General features: G+C 36.8%; 1 protein-coding gene across 3 annotated transcripts in view; it reads right to left on the reverse strand.

The window, feature by feature from the left end:
• syt9a (synaptotagmin IXa) overlaps positions 1-12,908 on the reverse strand; it is a 47,187-nt gene extending 34,279 nt beyond the window's left edge. For all 3 annotated transcript variants that reach the window (XR_008636499.2, XM_055174533.2, XM_055174532.2), the window contains exons 1-2: positions 12,528-12,908; positions 1,426-1,876 (exon numbers count right to left, since the gene is read on the reverse strand). Coding sequence is in view for 2 of the 3 variants with exons in the window: in XM_055174533.2 (XP_055030508.2) it covers positions 1,426-1,876; positions 12,528-12,675 (599 nt within the window). In the remaining variant the exon portion in view is untranslated. The remainder of the gene's footprint in view (positions 1-1,425; positions 1,877-12,527) is intronic.
• Positions 12,909-13,938: the final 1,030 nt, after the last annotated feature.

Genomic DNA, 13,938 nt, shown 5'->3' on the forward strand with positions numbered 1-13,938 from the left:
GGTTGCGTTGACATCCTCAAGTACAGTATGTTATTGCTCATATCATCATATCATTTTACATCACATCATATCAGAATTAATATTATCTTTTGGTAGAATGAAAATAATAAAATGAGATGAAGTATCTTATATTTGTTACATTTTATGCATTATACAAAACCCTATATTATGACCACAAAAAATGTAATTATTATTTATTTACCTTATAAATAATATTATATTTTGATAACCCTGGCCATCCCTCAGCCCTATTTAAGATCAATTTCATCCACTACAGATAATTCAACGATAATAAATATGACTGCAGTGCTCAAAAATGGCACAATTTAGCGCAGATTGAGTTTAAAGGGATAGTTCGGACAAAAACGATATTAAACCCATGATTTACTCACCCCCAAGCTGTCCAAGTAGCATATGTCCATCGTTTTTCAGACAAACACATTTTCGGATATATTAGAAAATATTTTAGATCTTTCAGTTGAATAAATGTAATGTTACGGGGTCCAGCCATAGTCCACGACCTTCAAGTCCAAAAAAAGTGCGTCCATCCTTCACAAATTAAATCCAAACGGCTCCAGGATGATAAACAAAGGTCTTCTGAGGGTAATCCGTGCGGTGTTGTTGTAGAAATATCCATATTTAAAATTTTATTAACGTAATTAACTACCTTCCGGTAGCGTCGCCATCTTAGACTCAGGAGAGAGTATTAGCGTAGTGTACGCACTTTTCTTAGTGACGTATGACAAATTCGGAGGGCGGGGGCACAGAGCAGCAGCAGAGAAACTCTGTACGCTGCGTAAGCGCTCATCCTGAATGCGGATGACTCTAAGATGGCGGCGCTACCGGAAGGTAGTTAATTACGTTAATAAAATTTTAAATATGGATATTTCTACAACAACACCGCACGGATTACCCTCAGAAGACCCTTGTTTATCATCCTGGAGCCGTTTGGATTTAATTTGTGAAGGATGGACGCACTTTTTTTGGACTTGAAGGTCGTGGACTATGGCTGGACCCCGTAACATTACATTTAATCAACAGAAAGATCTAAAATATTTTCTAAAATATCCGAAAATGTGTTTGTCTGAAAAACGATGGACATATGCAACTCGGACAGCTTGGGGGTGAATAAATCATGGGTTTAATATAGTTTTTGGCCGAACTATCCCTTTAAGAAACAAAAGGTGTTACAGTTGATGTTAGGTTATATTGTTAGTTGGTAATATTTTGTTTGTTTGTGATTTCAGGACACAATTTTAAAAATATTTGTCTTCCTACATTCTTTGCTTGTGCAAAGTTGTGGTCACCAAGTGGCACAATCTATCTAAAGCTGAGACTTATATAATCCGTGTTTATATGCAAGATTGACCTCTGAAGCATTCTTATTGTTAGACACTGAAAATTAACAGATAAACATTGACTTACCTGACACACGTTGAGGAAGGGTCTGTGATTTGCCTCTGCATGCGTGTGCTGCCATGGACACCATTCTCTTGAGTTTTGGATTCCACCTCCAACGGGATATCAGGTGAAGTGTGACTTATCTTCAGGGCTGCCTCAGGCACAGGGACGGCTGGAGGACATCCCGGGACTGCTGGAGAAACCGGGGTTGGCGGCACCGTGGTCTCCTTGACCACTGAACCTCTGGCATTTTTTTGGCGGTCGAGAGTGGTGTACACCTCTGTATAGATGGGCTGGGGTTGAAGGGGTGGAGGAGGAGGGTGCGGCGGCTCTGGATGTCCCTCCTTGGTGTTGGGCGAAAGGCCTCGTTCGCGCCATGGTATCCAGCACAACTTCCAAGAGACAAATAGAGAGACGCCAAAAAGGGCCAAACCACAGGCAGTCACCACCAGTGAAAGCAGGCTCACAGATATTTCTAAGAAAGGACCGAGTGCATACAAAGAGACAGAGAGAGAGAGAGACAGAGAGAGAGAGAGAGAGAGAGAGAGAGAGAGAGAGAGAGAGAGAGAGAGAGAGAGAGAAATTATCAATGTGATTGCCAGTATTTATTTATTTTTATTCAACCAAAGGTCACTTTGTACGAGGCAATGCAAAGGTCATAAATTTGATCTTCAAGGAATGCACATACTGTTAAAAAAATGTTAAGTTTGAATGCACTACAATTTGCTTTGGATAAAAATATCTGCCAAATGTGCAAATGCACCATGCTGTAAAATTACAGAAAAACAACAAATGTTTTCTAATACTAATAAATAAAGGTATAGGTGTTATTACTAAACTGTTGTTGCTGTTAATATCTCCAGTGAGGTCAGGTTTAACATAGATTAGTGTTACTGTGATGATAAATAAGTCAGAACCTTAAAACTTTGATAGGAAAGATTTATGCACACACAGACCAACTGTTTCACTCATGTCTCACAAACGGTAATGTAAGATTCACATTTGCATGTGTGTTTTATTCAATTCTTACATCTGATGAGTAGCTTCTTATCTTTACAGAGAACAGGAAGGCAGAATGTCTTAATTATACTTTAAAAAAAGAACTACCCAATTTATACCCTAGTAATATAACACATAACAACATAATATAATGTGGAGTAATACAAAATAACACGCATCAGTTTAATAATATAAACCTGTGCGATTCTGGTCACTGGTGACATAGCATTCCCTCCAGTTTTGATGCCCACAGGGAGTCAGTCCCAGTGGAAAAGCTGCAATCCATGTTGTACAAATTTCACAGGCGTTACTAACTGTAAAAATAATAGCTTGTCAAATTGTAGCTGTTATAATCATATTAAGCAATTCTGGTTGACTTTATGCTAAAAAAGGGCATATCAAGACATGCCAAGTGTCAAAATATTGTCATGTCCCTGCTGACTTTCTGAATAGACAGGCAGCCAAATTGATGGCGACTGTGTCAATTTCAACCATTTCCGGAAATGAATGCTTGTCCAAAATACCTGTCATTCCCTCTGGATAAAAAGATAGTCAGGTATCATACAAAACTGGACATGCCATTACAGCTTACATGAAAATGGGACAAAATATATGATCATTTATAATTTCAGCTGTTGGGCACGATTTCATGGGTAATGTCAGGGAAACTTTATTTGACTTAAAACTTCAATTAATGTTTTTAGTATGGCAAGTTTTGTTAAAACTAGTTATATTTCCTAATTAAACTAAGGTCTAGTCCTGACTTAAGCTTATAAATAATATTACCCTTACATTACTCAGTTATTATTATTATATCTGTAAAGTGCTACCAACCATTCCTTTAAAAAGTTGTTCAACTGGTTCCTCTTCACACACTGTTAATTTATTGTAAATAGCTTCTCACTGCTTAAAGGGACATTTCACCCATTTTCATTAAGCTTTGTATCATTAGAAACCCAGTCATGTTTTTGAATGGTCCTGCATTATTCCCTCAGTTTCCCCTGAGACTGGAGAAATACAGATTTCAGTGTTGCACTTCCTTCTTTCAATGATGATGAAATCTTCATTTTGCTTTATTGAAAGAAGGAAGTGCTATATATTTGTCGAGGGTGTAATGCTGTGTTTACACCAACCGCGTTTGAGGCGTCAAAATTGCGTCTACCACACCTAGTTTGCTGCTTGAACAGTTTGAATGCATTCGCGTGTCTAGAGCAAAGTAGACGCGCGTCAGGCGCAAAATTCGCTTCTTGTGGGAGGGGCAAGTGCTATGTATAACAATATAGAGAAATTGCAAAAAATATATCAGCCATTCGATTACAAGAACTGTAAATGTACTCGATTCATAACAGTGCCATTTAGTTTAGACAAGCACAAACAAAGAATTATTGAACAGTTTAGTTGTGCAAGTAAAGTAGTCACACAGGGTTTGATCAGTTTCTTGGTTTCAAGTGATGTGCAAAACAAATCAGCTGTGCTGGCTTCTTTAATGAATACAGTAGATTCCATATTGATTCCCTAGACATTAAACTGAATAGCTGTTCTCAGGCACTGCTCTTTGACTGTGATGATGAGTGACTCTAATGAAATCCCTGAACTTTAATTAAAACCAGGAACATTAGTTAATCAGGAGTGAGCATTAAAGAGAGAAACTCTCACTCTGTTCATTCAAATCAGGTCACATGACTCACTGGGATAGACAATACAAGTTTAATTGTTTAAACTCAGTGCCCCATCTTTCACCCTGTCTGGATATTTCTGTCCACTTCACTAATCACAACAATTACATTTGCATAAAGCAACATTATAATATCCACAGCGGTTCTAAAATAAATGTACTGAATATTTCATTGCTACATTCGCTTTCCTGCTAAACAAAATGAATGGTACCCTTCTTTTCTCCTGATTAGATCCCAAGAGATCTCACTCGCTGGGTTTCAGTTCATATCTATTCAGACTTTGCCTAATAATGACATTAAGTTCAGTGATGGATCACATCTGTAATTAGTTCAAACAGTCGGCTGCATGCAGTAACATAAAACCAGTACTGTAACTTAGATTTCTTTACATAATTAGTTCTGCTGGATTGCCTTTCTGCCCAAGTCCAGTTTTGAATCTTTTGAAAAAGTAAGACTTAAAATACTGTGTATTTGTATTCACAAAGTCATTCAAATCACTGTAAATGAGTTGCATTATTATAAATTTCAGTGTTTCTTAATAAATCTACTTTGACTGCTATTACTAAAACTAGCCACGTACTATACTATAAGACTTTACTGCAGTGAGGATGTACTATGTATAGACGGTTTCATCGGATGCATGCACGTTTACGTCAGGGTTATGCGTTTAGACAGAACTTAACTTTCGGTCTGTGTTTGTTTAATGCTCTGGCTAGTGGTTGAACTCTGGAACAAATACCTTGTCGAAAAATAACAAATGTTTTGGTTTCCTAAAGATGATGGGAGACCGCAATCATGGATCAATGCTATGTGAGGGGAGGTTTGGCAGACAATCTGTAACTAACATTGTATACATTATATAGTACACATTTTACACAGTAGCTAAGTTCAGTAGTATATGCTCTCATAGCCGTGTAATATGGCTCTATATCCTGACGGCTGTGATTAGGCCAGGGCCACAAGGCCACATATGTGTCTCATACATCCTTCTCAATACGTTTTATTATTTTATTCTCTTTGTGTTGGTGAAAGTGGGCTGCATTAGTGGGGCATTACCAATCAGTTCCATTGAGTTTTTATTAAAAATATTTGATTATATTACAAAATAAATACTACATATTTGTCATTTAGTCTACGGTAATTTTCATGTTAAAATATTGGGGGACGTTGTAACTGATGGATTTGAATATTGGGGGGTTTCCTCCCCATCCCCCCACAAACCATGCTCCTGAAAGTGCCCATATAAGGACTTCCACTGTACTTATGCAACAGATTCAATAGTCTGAAAAAAAATGTTTGTAACCCTTGTGAACACTCGATTTTTATACTATCTTTTTTAGAGTACTTACATTTTACTTATGTATTGATATATAAAGACAGTTTAAACAAATTTGTAAAAAAGGTTTTTTTAGATAATTCCTGCCTATCCTGCCTTTAATTTTGTTTAGCTGCAAAATTACAGCAAATTTTTTACAGTGTAGAATATATAGAAATAGCACAGTATAGTACAATTTTAATATTAGCAAAATGAAAAAAAAAAACCTGTAAGATGTTTTGCCTGAAATGAAAAAAAAAACTGTAAGATGTTTTGCCTGTTTAGTAACGGTATATATTTAATAGTGATGCAACAATACACTTAGTTCACGGTATAATACAATTTTCGGTTCTTGTCCACGGTTTTCGGTTTCTGTTCTGATGGCTTGGTCTATTAAAGTGTTTTTTTAATTATTCTATGCTTAGGTTAAAGGAACAGTGAGATGTTAAGAAGCAAAAATACTGGTTTTATTTGCAGTTCTCTTTATTTTATGTAAATGCAAAATCATCTTACATATTTCTAGTGTATTGATACAATAATATAAGAAATAATTAAATAAAGATATAAAAATTATATCCTATTCAAACTGGGGAACATGTGAATTCATTACATTACATAAATTGACCATTTTATATACCTGTACTTAGTAAATTAAACTTTACATTGTAAATGAAGGCTATACCTTACTGCACTACTGTTATATAATATATAAAGAGAGTCGGGTCGACTACCAAAACACACTTGTAGTCAATCAGTAAGGGGCGTGTCTACTAACCAACATCGTTGCCTGAGTCGCGTATGTGTGGGGCGGGTCTTAAAAGAAAGTCCAGATTCTATTGGGGTAGGGGCGTGTTTGTTTAGGTGATTTCAAATATAAACATTGGCTTTCATAGATCATGGACCCTGCCTATGGTGAGATGAGAAACATTTTTAAGTAATACTTTGTAAAAATCCCATGGCACTGTTCGAGTACTGAAACGCTTCGGCTTTCCACACGTTTGTAAATTCTTTATCTCTTGTTTGTATTTTTAGAGTTCAAACCTTTTCTTGCATATTTGCAAATTATTTTATGAGATTACAATGATTATGTAGGATATCAATACATTTGCAGCACTTAAAAACCTGCTATTTGTACTTCTATGACCGAAAGAAAACGTCTTTAAAAGGTTTTAATCCTTAAAACAACAATTTTTTTAACATTATTTTTAATCTGGGCGTCTTCTTCCTCCGCTTAGTTTTTCAGTTTACAAAGTCCATCATCTAAATAGGGATTAGACATAGGGCCAGCGCAACTGGCTTTTAAAGGGGATTTTCCACGTCTTTTGTGGCGCTTCTTTTTGGAGAAGGAGCCACAGTGCCCGCAAGAGATCTCCGGCAGAATAAGCAGCAGGTGATTGGGGAAGTTAAAAGTTTGGTCACAATTCGTAAAATACCAGTCCTCAGAAGTAATTGAAGCTTTAATTTCCAGTAATTTGGAGCGGTCATAGCTCAGCAGGTGAAGCAACAGGCAAGACAATATCATAAAAATCAGACAAACATAAACAATCTCTTAAATGCTCAGGACAGGATGCCAATAAATGTGTTATTTTTATTGAGAAATTGTCCAAATCTTTTCAATAATGATACAGCCCATCAATCAATCAACCATGGCATGCTTCATTTACTCATTATTTAAATTGTAACGAAGTACAATACTTTAAACAAAACATACTTTAGTAAAAGTACAGATTTTAAAAACCACTTAAAAAAGTAGAAGTACACAAAAAAACTACTCAATTACAGTAACGTGAGTATATTACTTTCCACCTCTGGTTATTATTGATCAAGAACATGCAGACATTTAATCTCTTCTAGACCTCACACTGACAAAATAGTGCCTCTTAACCAGATATTTGGCTAGTCCACTCAGATTGTTTTAAACATACGATTTCTGTCCGTACGAATGTTCGTTCTATAAATCACATGTACAAGCTTTGGAGAAATTATTGTAAAAGCTAATGTAGGAGGGTTTCTATGCAGCATCTTATAAATGAGGCCCCTGGTGTTTAGAAAATGATTTTCACATACAAGGCTAATAAAGAGCAGACTATTGCCTAAGTATGTGAATCACAAGAAATAGTGGGTCACGCATGGTGATGCCAAGCTTCAGAAACACTGAAAAGCTTCTTGCGTAGAATGAGCCAAACACTCAGGTTGAAACTGCGTAAGTCTGAAAAGTGTAAGTCACAAGTGTTGGTACAAGAGGGACAATCATGGTATATCCTACACCATATGGTGATCCACAACAACAAGAACTGTTTAAAGCAGTATCAGAGTGTACTGTAAAGTGTTGCTGTTACCTGGACCTACATTAGGACCCTCACTTCTAGGAGTGCTGTTGAGGTTTGAGGAGGAGATCAAGCCACGATCTTTATGCATGGAGTTCAATAAAATACTTTAAATAAAGTACTTGACCTGGTTTCTGTGTTCTTCACATGGAAGTAATTACCACAATAAACCTGATCTAGCAACATTCTCATAATACAGTCATATTATTGTCGGCTCGTCTTTTTTCCTCGTCTTTATCTGTTTCCTCATTTCTATGTAAAGCACTTTGAATTACCTCTGTGTATGGAATGTGCTATACAAATAAACTTGCCTTGCCTAAAAACATTTGTTATTGCATTAGCTAACATAAACTAACACTTAAAGGTGCTCTAAGCGAATCTGTGTGACGTCCCTTCCTGTTGACGTTCAAGGGTTGTCAAACTAAACGGAGCGGAGCTAACTCCTCCCCCTCCCTTCCGTGCTTTCTGAACGAGTCATGAACGCGCCTAACCCCAATTAGTGATCGGGGCGTCTCCCACGTTCTTACAGCCAGGTTCGAACACTCTTAACACACCTCACACCAAGGGAAAATCTGATAAGATAATCTGTAGAACCATCAAGATAATCGGGACATAGCTAGAATTGTCGGAAGGGGGGAAATCGCCCAAGATCGGCCCAATTATCTTTTGGTGTGTACTCTGCATTAGTTTTAGTTAAAGGCACAACATCTAAGACCTTTGTGACATTAAAATATGTGAAAATCACTAGCAGTGTTATATATTTTGTTTACTCAAGCACTTACATTATAACAAATGTTTCCATTTTAGCGAAAATTCCAATTTTAAACAGCACTCCCTTTTTCATCACCTATGGTGTTATGTTATTCTTGGTTTCTGCTTTTACTGCTGTAGAAATCATAAGTGTGTTTGACGTTATGCAGCACAGCGGTAGTCAGACAGATCTGTGGATGGAGATTAATCAAATGGGACTCACAAATCATGTTCATGGATCACATAATGAAATAACCTGCACTACGCAGGCCATTCAGCATCTGACATTAAAGTAATGTAAGTGCACTTACAGAAGCAGTGATGTATCGTAAGAAATTTAACACATTACTTGTGCACTTTATAGACATATTGTGGATGATTCAAAAATAATTGCTAAAACCATGCTTTGCATGGAGTAACTATATGAAAAATACTCCCATGCAGATCACCTAACTCTCACTAGGGTTTTCTCAAATCACGATTTACTTTGAAGTTTTATGAGTTTTAGTTTCTCACCAGAGTTTAGTAGAAAAAGTCGCTGCCAAACTTAGTTTCATGCTGTCTCTGAACAGATTTTCCTAATGCAGCCAAACTCATTTCAGTCCACAGAGTGTGTCAGTTACACTTTAAAGTAAAAGCTACACAATAGCTCATCAAAGATCTTCAAAGAGCCATGTTACACAAGTTCCCACTGTGCTGCTCGTCGTCAGTCTCAAAGCATTCATGTTAACATTGCGTTAATAACTGATTGCTTAATAACTTTAAGTATTTTAATATAAAGCAACCATTCTATACGGTGGAAGATTGGCTGTTTGCATGTACATTTACAGTCCAGTGTAATACAGATGAAAAATATGCATGTTATACATGTATTCAAAGACAGCCAAATGAACCTATTAAATGGGACTAAATATGTTTCTTTTTTCTAAACCCACAGTACATCCCCGAATATGCGCTTTTTGAGTCTAAACTGCTTTAAAAGCTTTTAATAAGCATCATTATCCAATCATTTATGCTTAGATTGCCTCTTCCTCACATGGGATTTGCCAGAGAGGCATATCAATGAGATTCCAGTAAATATGAAATAAAGAAAAGCTTTCATCTATAAATAATGATTTGCATATTGCACAAGTCTCTAGACCTGTAAAAGGTGTAATAATCACATTTAAAGGTGTAATGTGGGTGACATTGCTAATTGCAACTAGCTAATCTAAAGAACTCCTTTACTCTAAAGAACCATTTTTAAAGCAGAAAGGTTCTTCAGATGTTAAGTTCTTTATGGAACCATTTACCGTAAAATGGCATTGTGAAGCGTCATTATTTTTAAGAGTGCACCCGACCTTTTTTTATGATTTACAAGACATTTATAAAGCACTAAAGGATATTCATACTGCGGTTTATCATACAGCGGCCATCTCTTTAAACCAACAATGGCAGTGAATAATTCCACTGTTATGCTTATCATTCCATAAGGAAAAAGCTTACATCCTAAACTAATGAAACACAAAATCACTTGCTATTCCATATTGCTCTTTTAATCAAGTCTAAAAAATATTGCATTTTCCAACCTTCAAAACAAACAAACAAGAATTCTGGAAACCATAAGAAAGACTGTCTTTCCAGCACAGTGAGACGTTTGATAATTATTGTTTTGCCTCTTTTCTTGTCTTACTGGCTTCCTGCTGCTGATTATTTAATTATAGTTTACACAACCACTTGGTCTGAATGGCCTGATCTCCTACAGAGCCAAGTACCCTCCAACTGTAAGGCTGGTCAAATGCCTTTTCTAATCCAATGGTATCCAGCTGTAAGGAAGACAATGTCTTCAGTGCATATTTTTATTTCTGCTAAAAGCAAACATAAGCTACATACAGTAGGCTACATTAGCTTACAACAATTTAAGGAGTCAGGTCAGGACAAGAGGTACCGAAAACTCATGTTTTCTTTACTGTGTATAATGGACAATGTGTTTCTTCAATTCCAGTCTTCTGTTCCCTTTCCAGAATATTTGAATTGTCTCCCTAACTATTACACGGAATGTTGGAATGCTTGATTCTGATTGGCCAGTAACCAATTTGTGGGTGACAGACCAGACATTTGCAGGTTAATTATTCCCAGATAACAGCCGCTTAAAACTAATAACCCACTGTAACACAGATGCAAAATAGGTACAGTTTAATATTACACAAAAAATATATAAATAAGTCTTTTAATAATATATATGACGTTATATTTACAAATAATTAAACCAAATGTGCTCATGACATTTCAACGTCTCGTCTTATCTTAAAACAAAAATAAACCGGTTTTCCTCGCGGAAGGTCTGCATTCATTAAAAAATAGTTAATTAAATATTTTAAATATATATATTTAAGGTTCCTTACCTTACTTATGAGGTAAATGTACTTAAAGCAGTGTAAAAAGCGCGACCATGTACAGGAAGCTGGTTGTTTCTTTACTAAACCACAAGAAGAAACTATAGTATCAACTATTTAAATTAATGTAGCACAGGAATTAGGGATGAAAACTGAATTAATAAAAAATTAAATTTAAGGTATTATTCATATCAAAATTATAAGGTGTATGTCTAATATTGCACAACTGTACCATTCTTTGCACAGCAGTTAAAAAATAATAATAATTCAGAGATACACAGTCATTCAGAAACATTATTTCACTGTTTTGAGATATGTCAAAGCACACTATATTGTGTGTGTGTGTGTGTGTGTACCTGGTAATTATCACATCGTGGGGACCAATTGTCCCCACAAAGATAGGAATACCAGTATTTTTGTGACCTTGTAGGGACATTTTGATGTCCCCATGAGGAAACAAGCTTATAAATCAAACAGAATGATGTTTCTTGAAAATGTGAAGTACTAGAAGGGTTTCTGTGATGGTTGGGGTTAGGGAATGGGGTAGGTAAGGGGAATAGAATTTACAGTTTGTACAGTATAAAATGCATTACGCCTATGTCTCTATAAAACATGGAAAGCAGAATGTGTGTGTGTGTGTGTGTGTGTGTGTGTGTGTGTGTGTGTGTGTGTGTGTACTGTTATACTAACTTAATTGCTGTAATGTTGCATTTTAGCCTGTGCAGACATTCTTTTAAGAATACTTGCCGCAAATATGACTTTTGTTAAAAATCTAAATATATCTAAAATATAAAAATGCTTATGAAGTAATGGTATTCAATTAAGTGGGTCAGATAGTCTTAAGAGACTTGACATAATTTAAAATGAGTGAGTTTGTTGGTGTACACAGTAGACTTAAAAAATTCCCAAGACACAGCCAATATTTGCTACTTGTCATTTCCAGTTGTGTTGAATGTTTTATCCAAATTAATTTTCAGTACTTATTAGGTGTACAAAAATCAGTTGCTATAGATGGTAACTATGGTTACTTGGTCAGTGGCACAGAATGGCTGGCCATGGCTCAACCCTTAATGCTTTTGAACCTACAACCTCTCAGTTACCAGTAGAGATATTTAGCTCCCATGGGCTATATGGCTCCAGTCACGTGCCCATGCAACAAAAAATGACTAATAAAGCTGTTCATTGGGTTTTATTACCATTAATGCTGATTTTCATAAGCCAGAATTCCTAAATGAATGCTAAAATGAATCTCAATCCTAATGAGATTAATCAATGATGCTTTAAAACGTAATAAGACCGCATGGAAAGCTGGAAAAAACTAAAACATATAATAATGTCAAATTCGAGTGATCCCCTATGAGTGAGATATTTTTATAAAAGGTATTTGAGTTTATAAACTAAACTAACGTTAACTAGACTCGGAATACACACGAGGTGATATTAGGTTTAAATGTGAGATTTTTCAGGATGATAATGAACACACAATGGAATAAATTTTTCAGCAACAAGTCAATTCTCAATCAAATGTGAAAGTAGGCTACCATGGACTTTTAACTTAAATTTATGTATGAAGTTAGGATATTAAAAAGACCGTGGAGACTATATTCACCACAGTTCACGATCCTGAGGAAGAAAAAGCACGCGCGATTAACCGTTTCGTGACTGACACACAAGTGTCGCCTACCTGAGTCTGAATACCTCGGCCTGGCGAGATCTCGAAAATAATAAATGAAATCCAAACAGTTTTCGTTCTGCACCTCCCCCTTAGAGCAAAGATCTGACAAGAGCTCCAGCGCTTTCTGACAAATCTCGTCCTCTCTGTCGACAGGCATTTCCCACCAGCATCCTTCTGACAGCGCGATCCCCTCACCTCGCGGACGGCATCTCACTCTCACAGACAAAAGCCGTGTAATGTTCTCGTAAAAGTCTTGTTCCGTATCGCCTCTCAGGATTTAATCGACGCGACAGAGTTGCGATGAGATAAGAAGCCCGTTCGTTGTTCGCGTTGAGTCAGAAATCAAGAGCCACCGGTTGAATCCTCACGCGCGCGCGAACTAACATGAGGGGCGGGTATGACGTTAAAAAGTGGACAAAAGTCTGCAAGCGTGTGAATCCAGCGCGCAGGCAAATTACAGCAGCGCGAGCACAGTGACAAAGCTTGCACGTAAAAAAGAAACCTGCAGAAATCGCAAATCCCACAGTCGAACACAAAAACCAAATCTGTGCGCGTAAATAAACACTTGCGAGGGAAATAACAAACCCCTCGAGTACAAGAAGTATGCTCACGCGCAGCCGATCTGCTCGCGCGCGAGCTGCGATTCTACACGCGCGAGAATATCATTCTACACACGCGCAAGTCAGTTTTAGTTTATCACTCAGGGGGCGGGGCAACACGACTTTGTGACAACAAATGCCATTGGCCCCTGCTACTCCTGTTGTGATTGGCTGTTGCTGCCGCCTCAAGTCATGTTGAAGAAGAGGTGTTTTTAAAAGATTTTTTTCCTGTGTTGTCTTTTAATGATTTTAGGTGTTTTTCATCAATGGCTGACCAAAATGTGCATGTAAGTGATTTTTTTATGTAGTTAAATGAAATATTGCTAAAGTTGAATAATTTATGATTAGTGAATCTGACCATTTAGGGCTGCACGATAAATTGCATACGATTGCGCATCTCGCCAGTAAAGCCGGTTCCGTGATTAGTAGTAAATCGTCACCTGCTTTAATGGAGCTTACTACACAGAGCCGTAGTTCACTGACAAGCTAGGCAATCACGGTCCTTATCGCAGGCGATTTGGGCGATATCGTGCAGTCCTACATTTAGTATTTTGTTATGGAAATAAAGGTTAGGAAATTGTTTCTCTGTGTAGTTTTACATCACGTCATGAGTGTAATATAAGCATTGTTTGTTGCTTGCTTTATGACCTCGAAATGCTCTATCGGAATGCAGTGGCGGCTGGTGCTGGTGGTGCATTACTGCTTATCAAAAATGATGAAAATGTTACTGTTGAAGTCAACTGTTAAAGCATGAAATAAATGTTATATGAATCTAAAAATCTGAGTATAATGTGGGTTTATTATCAGTAATAACCTAATCA

The sequence above is a fragment of the Misgurnus anguillicaudatus genome, chromosome 15 (genome assembly GCF_027580225.2).
Source record: "Misgurnus anguillicaudatus chromosome 15, ASM2758022v2, whole genome shotgun sequence".
Lineage (NCBI taxonomy): Eukaryota > Metazoa > Chordata > Actinopteri > Cypriniformes > Cobitidae > Misgurnus > Misgurnus anguillicaudatus.